The 24,052-nt window shown below is 41.1% G+C and overlaps 1 protein-coding gene across 2 annotated transcripts in view; it reads right to left on the reverse strand.

Annotated features, from left to right (window-relative positions):
* The window catches only part of RORA (RAR related orphan receptor A), a 331,244-nt gene that overhangs the window by 6,442 nt on the left and 300,750 nt on the right, over positions 1-24,052 (reverse strand). For both annotated transcript variants that reach the window (XM_088024819.1, XM_028100317.2), the window contains 6 exons: positions 13,371-13,512; positions 9,778-10,173; positions 4,195-4,316; positions 2,557-2,689; positions 1,789-1,896; positions 203-313 (listed from right to left, as the gene is read on the reverse strand). In XM_088024819.1, the coding sequence (XP_087880945.1) occupies positions 203-313; positions 1,789-1,896; positions 2,557-2,689; positions 4,195-4,316; positions 9,778-10,173; positions 13,371-13,512 (1,012 nt within the window). The remainder of the gene's footprint in view (positions 1-202; positions 314-1,788; positions 1,897-2,556; positions 2,690-4,194; positions 4,317-9,777; positions 10,174-13,370; positions 13,513-24,052) is intronic.

The raw sequence follows: 24,052 nt of genomic DNA on the forward strand, positions 1-24,052 counted from the left end.
AGGTCTTCTTAAATGGGTACATGTATGCGTTGGGGGTTGAGGGGGGCTTGCTGTTTGATAAAACTTAAAATTAGATTCAATAAGGGTGGCACTGTCTCAGTAGGCACCCGAATATGCTATGGCCATTACAACTTAGGTACCTCATAAGAATTCTTTACCTGGGCAATTTTTAAAGCATTTCATTGTTATTTGGTTATCTTACCTGCTGACATTAGTACAAATGCAGAAAATAATGCAATTTCATCTTCAGTCAGGTGCATAGAACATAAACTCTTTCCAAATTCAAATACAAAGCTAATAAAGTCTTCACAACCTGCCAAAGTTAAAGACAGTTTAAGATTTTGGTTATTATCCTTAGAGAAAAATATGGAATAAGGTGAAGAGGGATCTAGTACTTGAAGATCCAAGGGGATAAGAATAACATTTCTACAGTTTAACAATTTGAAATCTTAAAAGAAAAATCTGTTTAGCCATCATTGCTACCACCACCAACCTCACTATTCAAAATAATGAGAGTGAACTTTTGTTGCAAGGGTAGCATGTTATTAGGTACCACTCTAAGAGGTTCCTTTGGGTACCTTATTGCTTCATAACAATTCTATGAGGGAGGGATTATTATAATCATTTTAGAGGTGAGTAAACAGATTTGGAGAGAAAAATTACTAAAGTTCAGACAGGTAGGAAGAAACAGCCTGAAATTCAAAGCAAGGCTGCCTGACTTCAGGACCCACAATCTTAAACAACAGAGTCAAACATCTACAATGTAACTGAGATGTTACATTCACTGATTTTTGGTTTTCTACTCTATTTGATCTAAGCCACCCTTAAAAATGATAACCAATGACACAGTATGGTGGTAAAATCATTATAGCTATTAAAAACTGAAAACATAGAATGTGAAAGTCCCATAAAATAATAATCCATCCTCAAAAGACTGGTTAAGTTTGGGGGTGCCTGTGTGGCTCAGTTGGTTAAGTGTCTGCCTCTAGCTCAGGTCATGATCTCAGGGTTGTGGGATCGAGCCCCGAAGTTGGGCTCCCTGCTCAGCGGGGCATCTTTTTCTCCCTCTTCCTCTGCTCCTCCCCACTGCGCACACGCTCTCTCTCTAAAAAATAAATAAAATCCTAAAAAAAAATTGGTTAAGTCTGACGTCTACTCTTTCAGATTTGCATATTATGTGTACGTATCTAAATGGCAATGAGCTTTCCTAAAGCATACAGACCTTCTGTCATTTAACTGTTTTCAAAATCACTTAACTTTATCTTGGATACTGTTTCATTCTTCTTAGTGATTATATCCCACTTTATTTAAATTATAGAAATCCAAAATAATTTTTTTAGTATATGTCAGTTTCACTTAGCTATAGTTTTCTTCTTTGATATCTACATTTCATTCTTATTAATGGTTGTTATTCGAGAAGTACTCTTTGCTTGATTTTATGTATCAAATCACATTCTCTAGTTTATCTGAATAATTTATCCTATGAAAATCTGGTTCTTAAAATCTGCAAGGGAAAGACAATATAATTTTATAATATAAATATAAAGAAATATAAATATAAATTTCTTCGATTACAAACTAGGTAAAACAAAACACTAAAATCTTTCAATGTACTATAGACAAAAACTGTGTGAATTTTCTGCAGTGACTATAAAGTAACATAAGCATAAAATCCTTTCGTTTTTGTTTCCAAATAACAGTTTCCATTCTGTTCAGTTAGCTCTTTGGTGGGGCTCCCATATTTTCCTATGGCCCTGATTCAAAGACAGAGCACGCGGATTTCCTTACCCAAGGATTTGAAGACATCGGGGCTAGCATATTTCCCATCAAAGTACACGGTGTTGTTCTGAGAGTCGAAGGCACGGCACATTCTGATAAACACCACCTCTAGAGAACCTAAGCGGAGACAGAAATGGTGTGGATTTTCTTATCGTGGTGAATATTTGTCTATTGTGAAGGCATTAATGTAGGGACCCCTTTCTGATTCAGCACAGTGGGGCTGCATGCTCTCAGTCACATCAGCTCTCTATATTTAAAGGGGCACAGTTGACTAGCGTAATTTAAGATTTATGCTGAAGCTAACTAAGGCCTGTATTCCTGAAGAGAGACGGGGTTACAAATTACTTCTCTGGCATTCTTCTGTCTTGCAAGAGAGTCTCAGAGTTGCCAGGAAAACGTTATCGATTCATATTTATTAAAACAAACCAAGAAACCAGGGGTGTCCCTTTGAGTTCCACAAATAACATTCCTAGCAACTTACTGTTACCTCCCGAGGGTCTGGAGTGATAGAAACAAAACTCAGGTGATGGTAAGATGGGGGAATGTGGGTGTCCTTCAAATTAATCATTTCACTCAGAGGAGAAGCAAAATGGAGGGAAGGTTGCCTGCAGATGGCTCAGAAACCTTTAAAAAGGACTCAGTTTCTGCTAAAAGAAACCCGAGTGATTAACACTGGGGGAAAACTGTTCCCAACACCTTCCTTACCAAGCATTTCTCTAATAGGCGGGTGAAAGCAGGTTAGGAAGAGATCACAAAATTCACTTGCAAAGCACATACCTGCTTTGAGAAGCACAATTTGATCATTTTGACACAGTTCCATAAATCCGTCGATGCGTTTGGCAAACTCCACCACGTACTGTATAGCTTCTGTGATTTTGATGGCACATAACTGCCACATCACCTCCCGCTGCTGTAGAGGAGCAAACGCACGTCAACATACACGGTCACCCACAGCCCCAACACAGGTGTCTCAGCTGCCCCTGTTCCGGCAAAGCCTCCTTTGGAAATGGATTCAAAAAGTCTAGAGGGTTAAAAATAAACGTTTGAGTTATAATGATTGCTTCCAAGTCCCTTTCTCGTCTCCTCTGATTCCTCTGTTACCATTTTGGTGGCAAAGGGACAGGGGAAGATGTCACGAGCAGGTGAAAACATGAGTCAGAAAACCAATACATGCCACCGCTTTACCCGTGGGCCTCGGAGAGCAGCAAAGTAGGATCTTCTTTTGAGCCATTATTTTACCTTGGGGAATTTAATACCACTTTCCTGGGGATAAGGAAAAGAAGGGGAGTCAATTACATTTATTGTGCACCTGCTTCAAGCTAGATGCTGTATGACATCCTTGTCTTGTTTCATTTTCCCATTTTCCATAAATGGACACAAATTCTCTTAGCGGTTTCAGAGCTAGGAGGTGTTGGAGCTGGGATGCAAATCCCAGCATTTCTGACTCTGAACCCCATCTCACGTGCCTGGCTGTTTCTTACTGCTTTCTGGTTTCCCTTTCTAACAACACTGGCTGGCTGCTGGTGTTACCTGCTATCTCAAAGGCAAATAAAGTGATATGTTGCTATTCCCCAGCCTGTCTTAATTGCTTTTATATACCCACTCTTTAATTTAGTTATAGGGGGACACGGATCTGTTACATCGCTCACTTGTTCCCCCAAGCTTCCTTTAAGACTGTTTCCACCAATATGATGGGGTGAAGGAACCACTGAGTTAGGAGCCAGTAGTCATGGTCTGGTCCTGGTATTTTCACTCTCCTGCCAGACGCCAAGGGATGCTAATTTCCTCATATGTAAAATGAAGGGGAGGATTAGTCTGCATAATCTCTGTCCCCCTTCCTAGGCCTACATCTTTATAATTATTGGGGAAAACCACAGCATTTCCCTTTACCAAGGCAGAACAGGTAATTGAAACTTCCCCTTCTCCAGCCCTGCCCCCCCATTCTGACGGCTTGTTGAGCAGCGTGTAGAGAAAAAGGCAAGTAGCGGCACCCTTTGTCAGCCTCGCATTGCTAGGTTCAGACTGGAGTTATGATAATAGCTTCCAAACCTTTTTCTGTACACACTCTCTGAACCTCTGGAAACAGGAGGCTGAGATTATTTTACATTCAACTTCCAGACCTTGAAATCAGGACAACTCTCAATTCATTCAGGCTTTTGGACACTGCTTCCTCCAGCCCCCATGGCCAAATGATAGGAGATACGTGTATATAATCACAGGCACAAGAGAATTTGTTTGTTACTGTATTGCTGGAATTTCACACACTTGCACCTCAGTAAGACAAAGCCCCAAGTATATGATCATCTCCAGAAGAAAGATTTTAAACAGAAATCTGATACCTGAATACAGACGTCCTGCATAAACACCCTTCCCACTGTTGCCTCAATCCTGGGTAAAAATCTTCAGAGTATGTACCTTGTTTTGGTAGCTCTCGATCTCCTCCTGCAGAAAGGTCTGCCACGTTATCTGCTGGAGCTCTTCTCTCAAGTATTGGCAAGTTTCCAGGTGTGATTTAGATATATTCTGTGCAAGGTGTTCTAAGGAGAAAACAGGAGGTCATAAACATGAAAAGCCAAGCTCTTCTCCGGATAATCAGGGTTTTCCCTGCTTAATCTTTGGTTTAAAAAGTAGCAAGTACAAAGAAACATGCTGAACCAGTTTTAATTATCTTTACATTTTTAAATAAGCAATTTGGAACTATTCTGTATTTTGGCACATGAAGATGAAGGACAGGCAAAGCCAAATACTTAGAATTAAGTCTTGGTGACTTCAAAGACCCTCCTGACCTTGACCTTCTTCTGTGGCTTTACACCAATGTGTGGGAATGAACAATTATTAGCCTGGGCAGGTGTGGGAAATGACCAACGCAGCCTCTTCTTGGCATTTTGACGAAGACACACCGGCTGTGTACATTGACTTGGGGAGGATTACTCTTGAAAACTTAGGAAATGGTATGCTTTTGTGAAAACAACTACTTATTTCTTTTATTTTTCCAGCAAATAGCACAAGAAGCATTACTGAGGGCCTACTATGTCACTCTGTATAGGGTGGTGATTAAGAGATGGACTCTGGCACTATATGGCCTGTGTTTGAAACTCAGCTCTTGTATCAACTAGCTGTATGATCTTGGGTAAGTTACTTAACCTCTCTGTGTTTTGGTTTCCTCATTTGCAAAATGAGGAAAACAGTACCTACTTCATAGGGCTTGTGAGAATTAAATGAGTTGAGCACTTAGAACAGGGAGGGTTACCTAGTATGCACTACATAAACATTTGTTCTTATTATACTGGAGTGTAGGTGGTTTGAGGATATTTAAAACAAATAGATGCCAAAGAAATTTCTCTAGGAACTTATACTCTGGGGAACATGTATGGACATGTTGAAAGGACAATTCAAGACATTAGACAATAATGCATCAAGTTGAATTATATCAGAAGAGAAAAAGAGAGAGAGAGAGAGAGAAAGAACGGGTCCTGCCACGGAAGGGAGAGACGGGGGGTATTAGGGGATGCTTTTTGGCAGGAGAGGAACATTTGAAGTGGACCCTGAAGGAAGGGGAGGATTTGGCAGGCAGACGCCAGCAGTGTGAAGAGGTGAGCCAGTTCCACATTGGAGGGGTGACAGATGAAGGAGCAAATAATGGCATTTACAGGGGACAGGCAGATGTGATAAAAGTGATAGTATCAAGACAGAAACATGAGTAGGTCAGAGTCCACATTCTGGAGAATCACGAATATTAGGATTAAGGGTTTGGACCTGCTTAACGAAAGGAGTCAGTGGAATTCTCCAGGGGAGCTGACACGCGGAAGGCTGTATCCAGGGAAACAGAACAAGCAGTCTTGTGATTGGTGGATTGGAGCAGAGGCCGGTGCTGGAGGCACCAATGAAAGGCCGCTGTAATCCACATGGGCGGGACTAAGCACTTTGGGTAAGTTGGTGATAAACGTTATGGCAGGGAAGGACGATGGAAGTATTTTAAGGGAACTGACAAGATTCCATGAATATGAAACCATACCCCAAAGGGATCTCCTTCCAGGGTCTTGATGATATACCAGGAAAGTCTTTTCAAAGAATGGTAGTAAGAGGGTCTGTTTGGAAATTTGTCACTGCTTTCAGCAAACAGCATCAGACTTGTTTGTGTGAAAAGAGTGGGTTCACCTAAATGAAGCTTAAACAAGAGTCTCCTTAGAGACATTGAAACACAATAAATCTTAACAGGCCTATTTGGCAACACACAGACATGAACATAACATAAATAAATACCAGGAAAATAAAGCATAAACAGAAGGGAAAAAATTAAAGGAAAGAAACAGAGAGACAATGACCAAAAGAGGGAGAAGACAGTAATTTATGTGTCTTAGAATCAGTGATGCTTGTGAAGGGAAGAGGGGAGTAAAGACAAAAACAATGAGTCAGAAACAAGAAAAAAAAATTGTATAAACTAATTTTTGCAGATACGAAAAAAATGAAGATGAAGTGTTTGCACGGAAGCTGGGGGAATCCTATGAAGTGATGAATGGGAAGAGGCTCATGGTATTCCCTTCCAGATCATGTTTCTTTTCCTGTTAATATGGGTCAGCATCTTGCTTTACCTCACCCTAAAAATTGTTCCCACCCATCCCTACCTATTTGAGCCCAGCATTCGGAAGTCTGACAAGGAATGGCGTAATGTACATGTCGAACCAGTAGAGGGCAGTGGCTGCATTCTCACCAACTGCCTTTACAATTCACAGTTGATTTGGCAAGTGTCAAGATTTCAGACACTTTACTATTTTTAAATCTCCATTTCAGCAAAGGACAATACGGTCAGACTGAGTAAAAGTTAAGTTAGCGTGGTCTCTTAGAGAAACACTCTGGAATAGTGAAATACCGTGCAACTAGGAGTTAGGAGACCTGGTTTCTGGTTTGCACTCAGCAGATAAATTCACTTTGTGATGGACAAATCAGTTCACCTTCCCAACCATGATTGTTTCTTCAACACGGCTAAGGTCTAGGTACTTCAGATGGAAAATCCTGACTTCTGAGTTAGTCACAGATTTTCACAGTGGGAAGGACCTTTGGACATCTGGTCCGACCTCTCCTCAGTTTACAGATAATAACACCATTAATAATGATGATAATATTTAATAGCACTTACTATGTGCTAGCCCCATATAACTTATATATACACATATATTCTGAATATGTATATTTTCTTCATCTTCATAACAATCATGGGAGGAAAGCGCTGGTATTATCTCCTTTTTACAGATGATGAACCCAAGTGAGGTTAAGTGACTTTTCCAAGGTATCATAGCAGACGAGTGGCAAGTGATTCAAACATACATAATTTGGGGCCAGTCTGTGCTTAATCATTATATTCTATAAGTAGGGAAACTGAAGCTTGCCAGGTACATGACTTAAAATGGGTTGTACAACCTATAGCAAACCTAGGACCACAAAACATATAAGCTGTCTTCTTGACTAGTCCTTTGTCCAATAATCAGGTGACTCTTCTGCACAAGGCTTTAGTTATCAATTACAGTGACACACGCAGTTAGTTTTTTTTTTTTTAAGTGAACCTAGGTTGTTTATCTGGAATGTATAATTCAGGTACTAATTGTACCTCAAGGGCAAAATCTCCTAGCCAGGAATGCAGATGTATTTCCACTAAACGTAATAGATTGTAGATACTATTATTGAAAGAGAAAATTGAGGTTAGGATATGTCAATTTATAATTTATTTTCCAACTGTATAACTGGTTTCATTGGTTTAAAATCTGATGACAAAATTTTGCCTAAAATGAAGTCAAGGGTGTTAGTTAAAAAGATAGTAAGACTGGAATCACTATATTGTACACCTGAAACTAATAAAACTCTGTATGTTAACTACACTGGAATTGGAAAAAAAAAAAAAAGATAGCAGGATTTGAGGCCCCAAAGGAAATATCAGAGAACCCCAGATAGCTTTGAAGAAGGAACAGCAGTCTTTGGCCACTTCTATGTTGCTCAGCTCCTCCAAATATTTTGTACAGGTAAATGGGAAAGAAAATTAGAGCCCAATTATATTCTTTTCAGACAAATTCTTATTTAGTTTTGGGTTTGGGACTAATCCTAGTGATGAATTAATTTTACTGATCCTGGAAAATGCCACAAGACACGTGAAAAGCCCCCAATTTAGGAGAGCATGGAGAACATTTGAGGGCACAGGGCTCCCAGACTGTAGCGGGAGGTAACAGTTGTGGAAGACACTGACCAGGGGGCCCAGGGAGCACTGGTTTCGCCATTTCAGGCCCCATTCAGGTATTAGTGCACATTTAGCCGAAGGGCCATATTTAAGGGCAACACTTTGGCTAAGCCCCATGGATTTATTTTAGGGCTGAACGTTTGACAAGCAAACAGGACAGATCTGCTAGTATTTATGATAAGGTGGAAGCAAACTGAAAGTGAGCCAGGTCATTTTTCATGATATCATGTCAGCTTTCAATCAAATCCTTACTCATTTCTGAAAATTTTACTTTCATTACAGTTCTGCTTAAGTCGCAGCCAACCAAGATTTCACGACAAAAACGGAAGGTTTTTGTTCTAGTTCAAGAAAAAAATATCAAACCTACCTCTGCTCAGCTTGGCTTCTAGTTCAGAGGTTCCTCTGTTAATCAAAAGAGCTACAATCCACCTTTAATGCTGTTCAGTGGTTAAAGACCACGCTTAAAATGTCCCTGCTCTTGAGGATTTAAATTTAGACCCATAAAGAGGTGCTTGTGTAAAAACCGTAAAGAACATTCAATTTGTTCTATTTGGAGAAAGATTTTACTGGAAATATAAATTTCACTTAAAAATGTTTTATGGGGTACAGAGGTGGAGAAACCATCTAAAGAACACAACCGTTATTTCTGTGAACTAAGGATGTCTGTGCTCAAGTCAGAACCTGCTGGTTCTTTTCCATCTGAAGTCTTCATTCTCTCCTCGTGTTAAGTTAGTCACCTCCACATCGACTAATTGAAATATCCCAAAGGATTATAACCCTGTGTGAGGAGTCACGGGGAGGAGCACATCAAATTCTAAAACTGCAAACTTTCTTATCCAAGTTTCGCTAATATAGTGTTGTACCTAAAAATCGATTAAATGTTACAACAGGGGTTGTTAACACAACTTCCTCGAAATGGCAAGTCTTCCAGTGTCTGTGTTTTCAACATTTCTAGGTCACACCTCCCAAAAAGCAACAATGTCACACAGGATTAAGGAGATGACAAGTTTGTTTGTTTTTGCATGGTGAGTTTTCTATGAAATGTATAAGTTTTGTCCCCAATATCCATCACCAAACCATTTTGGCAAATAAAGAAGCCAATTTCCCTTTAACATTCATAGAATACCTCAGGGCTGCAAAACCTAGATGCCTACAGGAGCTGGGCAGCGATATAAAATGGGAAAACATGTCAAGGTGTTAGGGCCTTACTGGTACCAACTGGTTATTGCCATTCACCAACGCTGGTCCAGTATAACTAGGTCATTTTCTCCCCTCTCACAAGAAGCTGAAAAATCTGAACTTTGAGGTAGGATTGTCTAGGTTTAAAACTTTAGCAACCAGTTCAAAAATTTTTAAAACTCTGCGCAGGTCAAAAAAAAAAACGTGTATGGCCCAGGCACAGTGTGTGGGCTTCCATTTTTATGACTTCAGGTGTAAAGCAACACCTGGATCATAACTAAAGGAAATGATGAACAGAGTTAATGGGGCCATCCCCCCGAGTTTACAGTTTCTGTGGCATTTAAAGACAGCTTCAATGCTGCCCCATCTCTGATACGGACAGGTCAACGTGTTTCCTGGATATGCGAAGGGAAACAGTCGACGATCAAAAGCAAGGGGGCAGGGTGGAACTTCGAAGGGGTCCAGATGGTAGAGGTGAATTGCTCTCCTAGTATCATTTTAAGAACATAACTCATTAAGGGAAAGTCAAACACCCCCAATTTACTTGAAAGGGCACGAGTAACACGTCGCAACGGACACACGGAGGCCATTACCTAATTCTGCCATGGACACAGTTGGGGAAGTCTCTCCGTTGGTGAACGAACAGTAGGGAAAGAAGCCTGATGCTGGTGTGTAGTCACATATTGGTTCTGGTTTGATTCCATTGATATCAAGACCTGACTGGTCTGGGGAAGGCTGTATGTCCAGGTAGAAGCTGCTGACGGCCGAGTCTGCCTTGCTGCCCTCCGGGGTGTGCCCGTCGATGTAGCTGCTGAGGTCCTCGTGAAGCTCGGTGAGCCCGTTGGCTGAGATGCTGTAGGTGGGAGTCAGCGGCTCAGCTTCTCCAGGCTGCTGTGGGGGGTCTCGCTGCTGCTGCTGCATCCGGTGTTTTTGTACTTCTGCGTACAAGCTGTCTCTTTGCTTTTTTGACATCCGGCCAAATTTTACAGCTGGAAGAGAAAAGCCAGACCACACCATAGACAATATGCTTCTCTTTGTTATTCTCTCCAGCATGCATTGGGGGTTCCTTTTAAGTCTCAGACAATCTCCATCAAAAACCACATTGCCACAAAAATAAGGACATGATCCAGAGGTGAAAACGGTCCCACCCCACACAGGCTTGCTCCACATCCCAGAGGAGCTACGTTTCAGAAACAGACCTGGGACTGGTGGAAGGGCAATGACCACGTCTGTCCTCCTGCTGTCACATAACCCGACGCTCAGTGGGAACCGCTCATGTGTGACTTGATGGGCTTGCTCATTCTCCGCCCATGCCGCTTGCCTCGACCACCTCTTTCTCTTCCCAGGGTTCAGACCGATGTGCAGGGATGCAGACTCACAGGGGTACATCGAGGCACAAGCAGCTGAACCTCAACTTTTATTCATCTCACTCATTCATTCACTTATTCCTTCTCAATCAAACAGCTGAAGCTGGGGCTTTGCTGTGAGACCTCAACAATGAGGCTTCTTTGCAATTTCCTGACTTATATCTCTGAGTCTACCTGACCTAAGAAGCCCCCTCTCCTCCTCCTGGATCACGGTGACCCCCGCGGAACCCTTGGGCCCACCTTTAAGTGACCTTCTGCTCTTCTCATTCACCCTCAAGTAAAAAGAGTATCAGAATTTTGAGAAGGGCAAACACTGTGTAAGATCCCTGTTGGGCAAATTTGTGTTTGCAATGTTTCTCCCTGGGATGTGTTCCCATATTTAAAGTGAACAATGAGTGTAGTATCTTTCCTGTTCATTCAGAATCCCAAATGATCTCTCCTAAAACACTGGATAATTGATAAAAGAACCTTATGATTTCCTGGTCCGAACTCTCCCACTAACCCATTTTCTCTCAGCCCGATTCTGGGTATGCAGAGAAAGCCTCTCTGCTGGAGGGACTAAGACCTCCTAACTGATTGTGGTTACACTGATACCTGACCGGGTGGTTGAAGTCAGCCATTTGACCGTCACTGTAATTCTATGAGTCTAAGGGTAGGAAGCAAGAGACATGGAAGTTAAGCTGGGAACCAGGGACAACCACCTGGGTCAGCTGGCAGATTTGTTTCCTGCCAAGGAGGACGTGCTGTCCCTTCATACACAGGAAACAAGTGAGTGGGATCCGGGTCAATTTCCAGTTTCCACGGCTCAGGTAACAAACTTGGGGTTGGTTAGGCAGCAATCAGGCTGCTCTGAGCTCTGGGTCTCAGGCCTGTCATTGTACAAGCCCCGATATTCACATCAAGGCCATAACATGTGTTGCTACCTCTGTGCAAAATTTCCAAGAGGTATACTGAAGGTATATATATAGTTTTTCTTTTAAAGAATACTCCAGAACACCCAAAGGGATTAATAGCCATAGGTGAAACTCATTCTGCTGTGACTCTGAACTGTGTTTCAATTTTTGCCTTAATATTAACAAGAGTAATTATACTATCCTCTAAGTGAAACGAAAGGATCAGTTCTTGAGAAAATGCACACACAACCTGTGATCTTAGCTTACAAGTTCACAAGAGATATGCCTGACCTTGTTAGTTTAGTGTCACTGAAAGATGAAATCTGCAGAGCTGCATATCACAGGAATTTCTGTGTATATAAGTTCTGTGACTTGCATCTTCCAATGTCCCAAACTTTATTTTTGTGCCTACGTATTCTTAGTGGCCATCCTGTGCGTTGCTACCGACGTATACCACAACTCATGCCTGGGCTGGTCTGCGGGCCCCAAGAACATCTGATTATGGGGAAGGCAGGCTTTCTGAATGCCTGCCCAGCATTCCGAAATATTTTCCACAGGCTGGAATTCCATTGGAAGAGATGTTTCCTTCAAGGGGATCTCTTAAGAGAGCCAGCCAGCCTGTATGTTCGTAAAAGTCCTTAAAATGTACCCACAATACTTTCTGCCCAGTTTCCTTGTATAAGAATAACTGTCTTGAAATCTGGTGTTGATTATTCAATGCACTTAAGATAGTGTTCCAGGAAGATCTTGAAATGTTTTGCAATTGAGTGATAGATGGACTCTATTTCTTAAAACAGCTTCTTTTAAGGAAAAGAACATTTGTCATTGAGCCATGCTTTGCACTGTTTTCACACATTTTGTATGTACAAATACATGACTCTTTCTTTTGTTTTGAGACATATTTTGATTTGCCATTTGATTTCTTATTTGGTTTACTGCTTATGCAGTAGTGTGTTGTATAGTTTTTATGTATTAAATATTTAATACTTACATTATAGATTTTCCAGCTTTGTTTTATTGTTGATCTTTAGTTTTGTACCATTGTGGTTGGAAAATATACTTGGTGCGATTTAAATTTGTGATATTTGTTTGTCTCTTTTTATGTGACTTAACCAGGGGATTCTTCTGTGTGTACTTGAAGAAAATGTGTATTCTATTTTTCTTGGATGGAATGTCTTAATGTGTATCCTACAGAACCATATATTCTGAAGTATGCCCTAAGTAAAAAATGTTCTTGTTGGAAAAAGAAATAATAACTTTAACTGAGGGTACTCTTTTAAAATAAAGCATAGCAGAGAGGAGGGTCAGGGGATGGGTGAAACAGTTGATGGGGATCAAGGAGTATATGGAAATGTTAAATCACCATATTATACACCTGAAATTAATATAACACTGTATGTTTAACTACACTGGAATTAAAATTTAAAAACTTAATTAAAAATTTTTTAAAAAACCCCAAATATATGACTTTGGATTTGTGATTCAAAATATCCAGTTAATATAAAAGCTAATTCATTCCAACTGCCAATAAGCTTTACTAGTTAGTGTAAAGCACTAGCAATTAGCCTTAACCATTAGCTCTGGCTTGTGCTTCTTACTGGGGAAAATGCCTGTAAGAGGTATATTTATTAAGGCCCTCAGATGACATGTACCTTCAATTACCTTCAATCAATTCATCAACCTGTAATGTCTTGAATGCCTAAAATCGGAAGGTGTTTTGACCACACAGATGCTTTTCCTCCATGTCACCCTCACCCCCAGCGGACCCCCAGTGGATTACGGAGGAGGAAGTAACAGGTTTCGTGGCACCCACAAGGCCTCCAGAGGAGGTGGGGTGGAGTGGGGGAGGGGCAGATCTGGGTCCAGGGCTCAGGAGGCCCCTTCACAAGCCCATGCTACTGTACAACTGAAACTATGAGTGCTCACCATCTCGAGACATCCCTACGGCAAGGCATTTCTGTAATCGACAGTGTTGGCAGCGGTTTCTACTGGTTCGATCAATCAAACAGTTCTTCTGACGAGGACAGGAGTAGGTGGCATTGCTTTGCTGACTTCTCCTGAAAAAGCCCTGTGATTCAGTTATAAGACAGAAAACAGATTAGTGTCAGTTTGAGCCATATGATACTAAAGACAGTATACTAAGCACTGAACGGCATTAATGTTTAACGGGGAATTAAAGTTATAGCAGATCATCTAGGAGACCATTAATGACATTAAAGTCACATCTTTTTCTTGGGTAAAATTGATCCCTAGACCCTAATCCCTTGTCCCTTACACATGTGAAACTTTAACTCCAACAGATGGCTGCCTATGTGATCAGGCCCTGTTCTTGGCTTCTCATGACCAAACTGTGTGCTTGATGGATCGGTACAAAGGCACTTATCTTTAACCTTTATCTCCAAAATATTTTTAGTGGAATAAACACAAAACACTTCTCTGAGATGTCCAGAGACAAGGAAAATGCTGTCTCATTGTAACTCATGGTAGCTACAATCCTGCTATCCTGGGTTATCTCTGCTAGCCCACTGAACTCTACCACACTCCAGGCATCTTGCATTCCCTAAGATAGAATCTCCTGCCCTAAGAACTTAAATGATACTTGGATGGATTATCTTGGCAGAGAAGTCAGAATGGGAATACTCCTCAACCCTTGAGAGTTTGGAAATACCAGGTATTCAGAATCATGGCCTTTATTTAACAAATCCAATCCCATGGTCATCGAGTTCCATTTACTTGCCTTTTTTAAAAAATTGATTTATTTATTTGAGAGAAAGAGAGAGTGAGCAAGCATGAGTGGGAGGGGCAGAGGGAGAGGGAGAGAGAATCTCCCTGCTGAGCATGGAGTCCGACTCGGGGCTCGATCCCAGGACCCATGAGATCATGACCTGAGCGAGACCAAGAGTCTGACGCTTAACCAACTGAGCTATCCAGGCGCCCCCCACTTACTTGTTAAGCACTGTTTTGGGAATGAGAGGGTGTGCAAAGATGCCTAAGGAGCTACTGACTTCAAGAATTTAATTTATTCATCCACTTATTCATTCATTCACTCTTGCTAACTTCTTGAGCTGGATCCTTACTACATCATTCACTTTCTGTGTTCATTCTTTTCCTAAAGCTGCACATTTTCCTTTTGGTTATCTTTTAGAATAAGTTTTGCTATGTAGTATTTGCATTACCATTCATTTGAAAACATGCTCTAATTTTCAATAGATTTCTTCTTTAATACATTATTTAGAAGCACATTTCTTAATTTCCAAACATATGGGGGGTTGATTGTCTTATTGTTGACTTATCTCTTAGTGGTTTTGCAAGCTAGGAAGGTGCTGAAGAAAAGGAAGGTAACCAAAGTCCTTTGCATGATGCAGGGCCATGAAGGGTACAAAAGAACATTACTACCTTCAAATCCTTAATGGTAAAGATTGTAACATGACCCCAGTAAAGGGGACACCAGTGGAGAGAGAAGAAGTAAAGTCCTGAAGAACTGACAGAGTAGCAGGCACCCTGACAAAGGTACTTTCTCACCAAAATATTTTTCTGGAGATCAACTTGGCAGTTGTATCAAAATCCTTAAAAATATGTCTATTTATTGAATCAATAATTATCCTTTAGGGAATATATTTTAAAGGAATATAAGACTATAAAGACTTATCTACAAGGATGTTCATCATAAGTATAGTCTGAAATATAAAAATAATTTGGAAAGATGCTAAACGTCCTACATTAATGAGTTGCAAGAGTCATATTGGATATCCACATATTCAGAAACCAGTAAAAATGGTATTTCAGAAATATAATTATTGACATAAAAAGGTGATAAAAATAAACATCTTTCTGTTTATCTGTGCTTTCTGATTTTTCTACAGCATGTAGGTGGAAAGGAATGTGAATTACATGGGAAGAGCAATCTAGTATATCTGCTTTCTTTTGTGATGAGTTGGTGACTGTGGGTTAAGTCAATGGTAATGATGGATATGACATCAGTTTCCACCTCTTTGTTTTGGAAGCCAACCTAGAATGGGAGGGGGCAGGGCACTGACCTATCATACACTCTTGGCTGTCTGTCGAACTACTCACTAGCCTAAACATGGGCAGGGCTGGTGGCCCAGGGTCTCAGACTGTGTGATGTGCTTTGAATCTCCCTTATATTAAGTCTGGCCTCTTCTGTGAAGCAATCTCACTTTTCTCAAAATATCTAAAGCTGTGGGCTTTTTGTTTGTTTGGTGTGTTTTTTTCCTCTATGAAATGGAAATGAGAAGAAGTAAAGCTTTCTTTGGAGCTTAATGAAGAGAATTCAAGAAGATAAAAATGGTAACAGAGGCAGATAATCCTTAGAAAGAGATACAAAGAGGTCATGGGTTTAGGTATTCAGTTTGTCTGAGATATGTAATCTCTGTCAAAGCTGAAAGGTGTCTGTTTCTTGAGACTCTACCTTTCTTCAGACCCTCCGTGTTTGCTATCACTACAGGTGCCAAGGATCAGGAATTACTTGCTTTTCCTTTAGTTGAGGCTGAATTTTGCTTGCTTCACAATGAACCTTGCTCCATTTTGTTCTATGATTATCAAATATAGGGAATGTCTGAGTGATCTCCTCTTATTTGAATGGACTGCCAGGCTATCTCCCGACCCCTCCCCTGTAGACCAAATCACAGCATCTGTCACCTTTCCTCCTAGGTTCTTTCCCCCCATTAAGAATTTCTTCTCAGAATCCTCTCCGGTTTTTCCACTTCCTTCAAAAATATGAAATCCAGAACTAGATACAGCTCTTGAATAATGGCTGGGTCATTAACAAAAAAGATGCTACTTTTTAGTTTCCACTTATAACATCAACCACCACTAATGAGTTCCAGGACGCTGGCATAGAAGCCATATAAAATCATCAGTTTAGGGATGCCTGGGTGGCTCAGTCGGTTAAGCGTCTGCCTTTGGCTCAGGTCATGATCCCAGGGTTCTGGGATCGAGTCCCACATCGGGCTCCTTGCTCAGCGGGAAGCCTGCTCTCCCTCAGCCTGCCGCTCTCTCTCTCTCTCTCTGGCAAATAAATTAAACAAAATCTTAAAAAAAAAAAAACAAACACCAGTCAGTTTGCTCTACTACCAGGGAATGCTGAGAAGGCATGATGATGACGATGATAATGATGACAGAGAAATTTTTAATTAGTGCTTGTATTAATCATATATTTTTATTCCATATTTTTGATGCTTTGATCTCTTGGGTCCTTGTGACCCAGGAGAGATTATATTTCCCAGGGCTTGCTAATTCTTAGAGATTGCAAACAACTTGCCTGGGAGCACACTTTTCACAGGCAAACCAACTAATCCATATACCCAACTACCTCCTCTATGAGGCTCTCACACTCTGAGCCACTATTGTCCCCTGCCCAATTTATCCCAGGACCAGGTACCAGACAACTACGATGGCCCTAGACTCCAGGGCTGGCTAAAACTAGTCAACCTTAAATCTGCTTACCCTGCCTTGCCCATTCCTTACTAAGGGAAATCACAACAAAGCCTCCTATGCATATTTTCCCCTTCTCTCTCTACCTAACTGATCCTGCTGCTTCCCACTGTGGCCCTTCCTGTTTCTAGGGACCTGTGAGCATAAAGCCTTCTTCCTTCATGACATTTTTGTGTCTGTGTGTCTTGCCTACCTGATTAAAACTAATCCCAGGTATCGTTAAAACAGTGCTTATTATGTGTCAGGTGCCCCTGTGCTTTATGTGGATGATATCCTGTAATTCTAAAGTATGAGGAAGGTACTACCATTTCCTTGGTTTTTGGTACAGTGACCTTCTCAGAGCCCCAGCTCTAGCATGGGGTAAAGGCAGGATATGAATTCATGGGCTTAATTCTAGAATGCACACTTTTATCCTTTTTATTTTTCTGCTGCCCTTGCGTGTCAAAAGGATTCCCACTTGGTTGTTCTCAGAGAGGGCAACCATTAAATTAGACAAAGAGACAGGTATGAATAAAGTAGCAAGACTGATCTGCTCTGAAATTGCTGTTTTCCTTCAGGTTAGCCCTGTTAGCAGGCCTAAAAGGCCACTGCCCAGATATTTTACAGATTCTTCTCCTACAGCCTGATGTGGGCTGGAGTCACATGAGAAAACCGGTCTCATGAGCTCACCGTTTTCCCTCATTTCTGACCAGAGCCATTAGGTCTCCTTTTATTCACCTTATTTATTTCTAATTTATTTGGGTTCACTTGGAAAACAAATAAAACAGTAACAACAACAACAAACTTCCGTCAAGGACACAGCATCACTAAAGACCTCTATCATGAGAGGTGTCTGAGTAATTATGCCATAAATTGCAAGGCAAATCCATGAAGCATTCCACATGGGCTTTGAGCACCGAGGCTGGAACTAAGGTCTGGCTTCCATGCTGTCAACTTGGAAGAGACCTATACTTCTTTAGATGGCTCAGCTTTGAAGGGTTTGGGGAAAGTAGGTGAGCAAATAGACACACCTTGCTCTTCACAACACCATTTATTCTATACTGAGTCAGCTGAGCAAGTGCCTGCTGAAAGTTCTGGGAGTGGCCAAGATCCAGAGAAGAGATCCTGCTTTTGGACTGAGGCAACAGAGTCATGCCCACAAGGAGAGTTATCACATACCATGTGGGATGGGTCAAGTGGGGTTATAAGGTGAGAGCTATGAAGGGAGAGAGAGAGAGGGTAAGCCTGTGTGACTCACATAAACCCTGAACTTTACATTTCAGACAGAATGAGGGCTTGGTCTTCCTTCTCTCTCTCTCTCTTTTGTTCTTTCTCTTCATTTCGGCATTCCTGGTGATTTCTCAGGGGCTTAAGGATTTGGGAAGTTAAACTAAAATACTTAAGGCTAATGAACACATTAAGAGGGAGGAGGATTAGAGGAGCAAGAAGGATGAGGAAGAAAGGTAGAAAATATGGTAGGTATCTTCCCACCTAACGGTAAACATATACTCATAAATGCAGAAGCAGGATCTCTACTGACTGGGGAGCAATCCTGGAAAGGGTCCCAGTAAGAAATGAGTGAGCTCAGATACAAGTTCTAGGGGTTGGGGAGTCTGAGGCCACACAAAGAGCAGGGACAGCACAAGCCAGTGCATGGAGTTTTAGGTGGAATTGAAGAGGTAGGCATTAAGAAGAAACTGCTGAAGCTATGAGTTAGCTAGAAGAGATATTAAATTCACAGTTTTAGAGCTTTATTGCCAAAAGATGAGCTAATTAATTACTTCTTTGGCTTTCTTAAAAGTTCACTTTTTATGGATGTCAAAATACATGGAGATGTGCCCCTGTGAACATGGTGGGCTTGAGCAGAGAGACACCATGATGAATTTCAGGGTAGCAGAACTCGGTGTGACTGTGGCACACTACCACCACCTAGTGGCAGCATACCAACATGCAGCTACTGCAAATAGTTAATTTGAATGATACAAACAGGTCTTTAGAACTGAAGAAGTTGAGAGATTATCAGGTTCAGACGTTCTCAAACAGACGGTGCATCCTAATCACCCATGAAGCTTTAAAAAATACACCTGAAATCTATTGAACCAGAACGTTTGGGGATATAGTCCTGAACATACATAGAGTTTGAACAATATGAAGGTGCCATTTTTGCAGGCCAAAAAAAAAAAAAAGGATATCAATTTATATGATAAATATTTTAACAAAGCTTCTTTGAAGACTCCACTGCCTTCCCCATGTTAAGAACCACAGATCTACTCTAGTATTCTTATTTTGTAGATAACAAAAATAAAGCTCAGAATGGTTAGTGGCCATGCCTGGTATATATTAGTACTGACACTCAAAGTCAGTGTCCTAATTTTAAATACAGTCCCCTCTCACTTAAGTATCTCTTCTGAAGTGTTGGGCTAAGAGAAGTGACATCACACAATCCTGACTTCCTCATACACACCAACTATATCGATTTCCACAGACTCCAAGAGAACTCTCCAGTGTTTCCTCCCTTAGCCTTTCCAAGTGCCTTTCATTGAGTTTTATTTCTAATTTCTGCCTTCCATCCTCTGGAAACTTCCAATGCCTAATTTTTGACTTTACTCTATGAAATTATCCCTCACTCCTACTAGTTTGGAGTTCCCTGGGACTGGGACTGAGGCCATGGTGTATGGGAAAAGGCTCATTCCAGATCGCAAGAGCTTAGTGTTAAAATTTCAGGAGTTTTGTGAACCAATCATTAAACATAACCATTATTAAAAATTAACTTATCGATTTTATTATTTTGCTATTATCCACGTTCCCGAGGATATTTACATCAATTATATCTGGATGGTGGGGATACCACATAACGGTGTGCTACGTCTTCCCTGCTCTGCATTCAGTGAGAGGTCATGCTGGGAGGCCTGAAATTGACCATGTGCTGGGAGTATCTGTATTACAGAAACTGGCAAGAGCTACAAATTGGGGCTTGATTTGTTATGTTTATTGTCTAGATTTAAAAAATGATAAAACAATAGTGAGGGTTAAAGGCATTAAATATAATATGTGTAGCCATCACATTGTGAACAGCACAACAAATCTGAGGAAATATTCTTCCAGTATTTAAAAACCATTATCTGATCATCTGATTCAGGAAAGAGATCGTTCATGTCATCACTGGTGAACGAGTGAAGTTCCAAAACACATCTTCCTTATTTCACTTTCCTCTTGTTCATTAATGTAAATGAAAATATCAACATTCACATTGGCACCACAGTCTTTCATCAACTGCAACCACAGGTACAGATATAGGAGTTGCGCAAAAATTACTGAGAGCACTTAGCGAGAATCATTGGTCTATGTGAAGTTTATAGTGCAGAATATTGTAGATTTTACTATTTGTGTGACATTACATCAGTGACAAATACATTGAAATTATGTACATACAGATAGACACTGTTTTCCAAACTCAGTTGTTAAAAACTGACCGGCACATGACTGCACTGGGCACAGCCCTTTTGCAGGTTCCCATCAGGCTATCTGAATGAATCCTCCCTACTTCAGGTGGGCCTCTACCCAAAGTTGTGGTTTGATTTTCTATAGCCCTATCATCCCCCCACACATAGACACACATATTCTTCAGTCACTTCAACTGAATGGTGTTATCTTCATTCCAAAACAGCACGGAACACAGCCCACTGCCCATTTCCTGGCCTCGTCTCCTCCAATGTTTGCTTGCTCAGTCAAGGGACCAACTTCATCCCAGGTACTCAAGGCAGAACGATAGGCTTCATTTCATCCTTGCCTCCTGCCCTCCCGTACCCATGCAGTCACCATATTAGGCTGTTTCTTACCATCTTCCTATTTCGCAAATCCTTCTACTGTTCTCCATCTTTACTGCAATTTTTTCAAGTTTACATGCGTACCATCTCCCAAATTGGTTATTATACAGCCTGCCTCCATTCACATTCCCTCCAATCCATTTTCACACAGTTACTGGGGACCTTTTTTCAAACATCAACCCGATCGGGTCACTTCCCTGCTTCTTAGCCCTCAATGGCTCCCTACTGATGACCAGGCTACGACCACCTGTCCAGGCAACTGTCTCTTACGTTCAGTCCTCTTCTCAAAGTCACACTTTGGCCAAGCCTGAACTGCTGTGCTGTGTTCACGGTTCCTCCAAGGGCAACCCCCCAATTCCCCCACTCCACCCCCACTTCCAGAAGCTCTCCCCTTCTCTTCAGGATTCACAGACATAATCACTTTCTCTGACTTTGCCCCTCCCAAGGTTGGTTGAGGGGCCCCTCCCATGTGTACCCTTATGGCCAGGTCTCCCTCACTGATTGCTTTGCTTCTTTGTTTCTTTGTTTCCAGGAGCTATCCCAGTTCTTAGAGAAATCAACAAATACCTGCTGAATGAATGACCAGAGGGAAAAATGACTGTACTGATTAAAAACTGTGGTGGCAATCATATCCTGAACACCTATTCAATACCAGGCACCGTGTAGAACACTTGGCAACATTGCTGATCTGCAATTCACATCAACCTTGCAAAGTAGGTATTTCTCTACCTGTTTTACAATGAGAAAATTCAAGTGCAGAGAGGTTAAGCCATGTGTTGGAAGTCACACAGCAGGTAAGGGGAGGAGCCAGGATCTGAATCGCTGAACGCTGGTGCATCTTATTCCAAATGCCATAGACTTCTTAATACAGTACCAAAAAAGCATCGAGACAAACATGCAGGGCAGGTTGAATAGAACAAGATAAACAACAAAACCAAACAAACAACCCCCAAAGCCACCACTTTTTCAGTTCTGTAGTCAAAGTTCCATATAATGGTTTAGACACAGGAGAGGGAGGTGACACTTCGCAGGGTGTCGAATACCATGTTTACATATGGGTAGGAAAACATGGTCATTTGCTAGATCTACTCAATAAGAAGCTTTGAAATATACGTGGCGTTTCCTATCAGAGTTATTAGTAGTTTTGCCCAAAAGTGAGGGCTGGCTGGACAGAGAACGATGGGTGTGCTTGGGGAAGTGCTCTAAGGGTCTTGCTCTGAGGGGGCTCCCCTCCTGTTTGGGGCTCCTTCTCAGTAAGGCAGAGGCTGAAATGCTGATCTGATGTTTGGTCTTTTGACAATTTTCACTTAATGAATTGATTCCTACAGTTCATTAACATACCCACTTCCACTTCTGTATACACATATGTCTTAATTAGCTGTTCATTGGCTGTTTAATTACAAGAAAGCAGCTGACAGCTGCCTTGCTGAATTCTAATGGCAGACGCTTTGGAACGGCTACACATTTGCTTTTGACAACCAAGATTTATTCATAACGCTATGATTTATTATGAATGTTCCTATGCCTGCCTGAATTATTGTATTTTCTTTTTTTTAAAGATTTTATTTATTTATTTGAGAGAGAGAATGAGATAGAGAGAGCATGAGAGGGGGGAGGGTCAAAGGGAGAAGCAGACCCCCTGCTGAGCAGGGAGCCCAATGTGGGACTTGATCCCGGGACTCCAGGATCACGACCGGAGCCGAAGGCAGTCGCTTAACCAACTGAGCCACCCAGGCACCCAGAATTATTGTATTTTCCAATACAACTGAAAAACTGGAATTTGGGGGGACCAGTGAAGCGGGTGTATGTCTCCTTCTCACAGCGGAGAATCCCTTCTGTAAATGATAAACTGTTACAAATTTATTTCTCTCGGGGAATTTTCTGTTGAGAACATTCAGAGGTATGGGGCTGGGGTGGAAGAAGAAATATCTATGGATAAACATGGGCAGAGAGTTTTAAAGTTAAGAAAAAAATGTCGATTTAATTTTACTGAGGGGTAAGGAGAGGGCATAAATAGATTTAAATCAAGAGACAGGAAGAAGCAGAAGAAATGATAGAATTAAAAAGGGGGGGACAGCAATAATAGTCCTCAAGGAAGCAAATGAAGAAGGGAATTTGTTCTTTAGGAAAGAATAGGCAACCTCTTTCGCAAAAGTTAGCTGGTACAGCGCTACACTCATACCGCAATAAATCACGGAATCATAGATCTCCTGAACTACTTTCCCCTTGAATAATGACTGGCTTCCCTGTAGAATTGTATGTGCAAATGATCTCTGATTAAAGCTGACCTCATGTGTCATATTTGGTAAGTGTAGATGTCTGCTTGGCCATACTGTGATCTGCCACACTCAGACTCAATTCAAATGAACACATTCAACAGCAGTGATCCCCAGGCAAGCATGAGGAGCCCTGCCTTAGCCACACACTATGTTAGAGCCCTACTGACAACAAGGCCATAAGCCCAGCATTGTCTATGAGCTGAGGAAGCACAGCAGTTACTGAGACATGATTAAGACCACAACAAAGCAACAAAAAATACAGGGAAAAAAAAATCCAAATCATCTTGATGCACATTGGGGTTTCACACATTCTACTACTTGTGCATCTCATCACAGGACTGGAAGAGTGAGTGAAACGGAAGTTTTTTCTTATCACCTGGTATTTAACAGAACTGAAACGCTGATGTCACAGGATGCAGTAATAGCCAAGTCTAATTTTCATTTTAAATGGCTAGCTCTAATATTGGGGCCAGGTGCTATAAAACATTAAAATAAAAATGTTGGGCATGAATACATCAATGCTGAAAAGCGGTTAAAATTGATCCAAAGCTAGTGACATTTCACGACTGAAATAAAAATATTAGAATCCTCTAAAAAACAATTTGAGCCTAAATGGAATATTTATGGACATTTCTTTTTAGCCTAATACATACAAACCTCCAGAAATTGCTTTAACTCTTTCAGGAAAAAAAAAAAGCGGGGGAAGGGAAAAGTACCAATTTTGCATTCTGGATATCTTTGAAAAGCCTTTTCACTGTTAATCTCAGACAGCATACTGGTTTTCTTTTTCTTTTTTTTTTTTGTTTTTATTTAAATTCAATTTAGTTAACACATAGTGTATTATTAGTTTCAGAGGTAGAATTTAGTGATTCATATAACACCCATCACATCAAGTGCCCTCCTTAATGTCCGTCACCCAGTTACCCCATCCCCCCCCACCCACCTCCCCTCCAGCAACCCTCAGTTTGTTCCCTATAGTTAAGAGTCTCATATGTTGTTAATGCAAAGAAACTACTCCAAATTCTTCCTTCACTGGATGGAAAAGAAAACTTTGCCTAAGACATCGTCT

The sequence above is a fragment of the Eumetopias jubatus genome, unplaced genomic scaffold (genome assembly GCF_037043125.1).
Source record: "Eumetopias jubatus isolate StellerSeaLion01/CBP00866 unplaced genomic scaffold, mEumJub1_p1.0 scaffold_7, whole genome shotgun sequence".
NCBI lineage: Eukaryota > Metazoa > Chordata > Mammalia > Carnivora > Otariidae > Eumetopias > Eumetopias jubatus.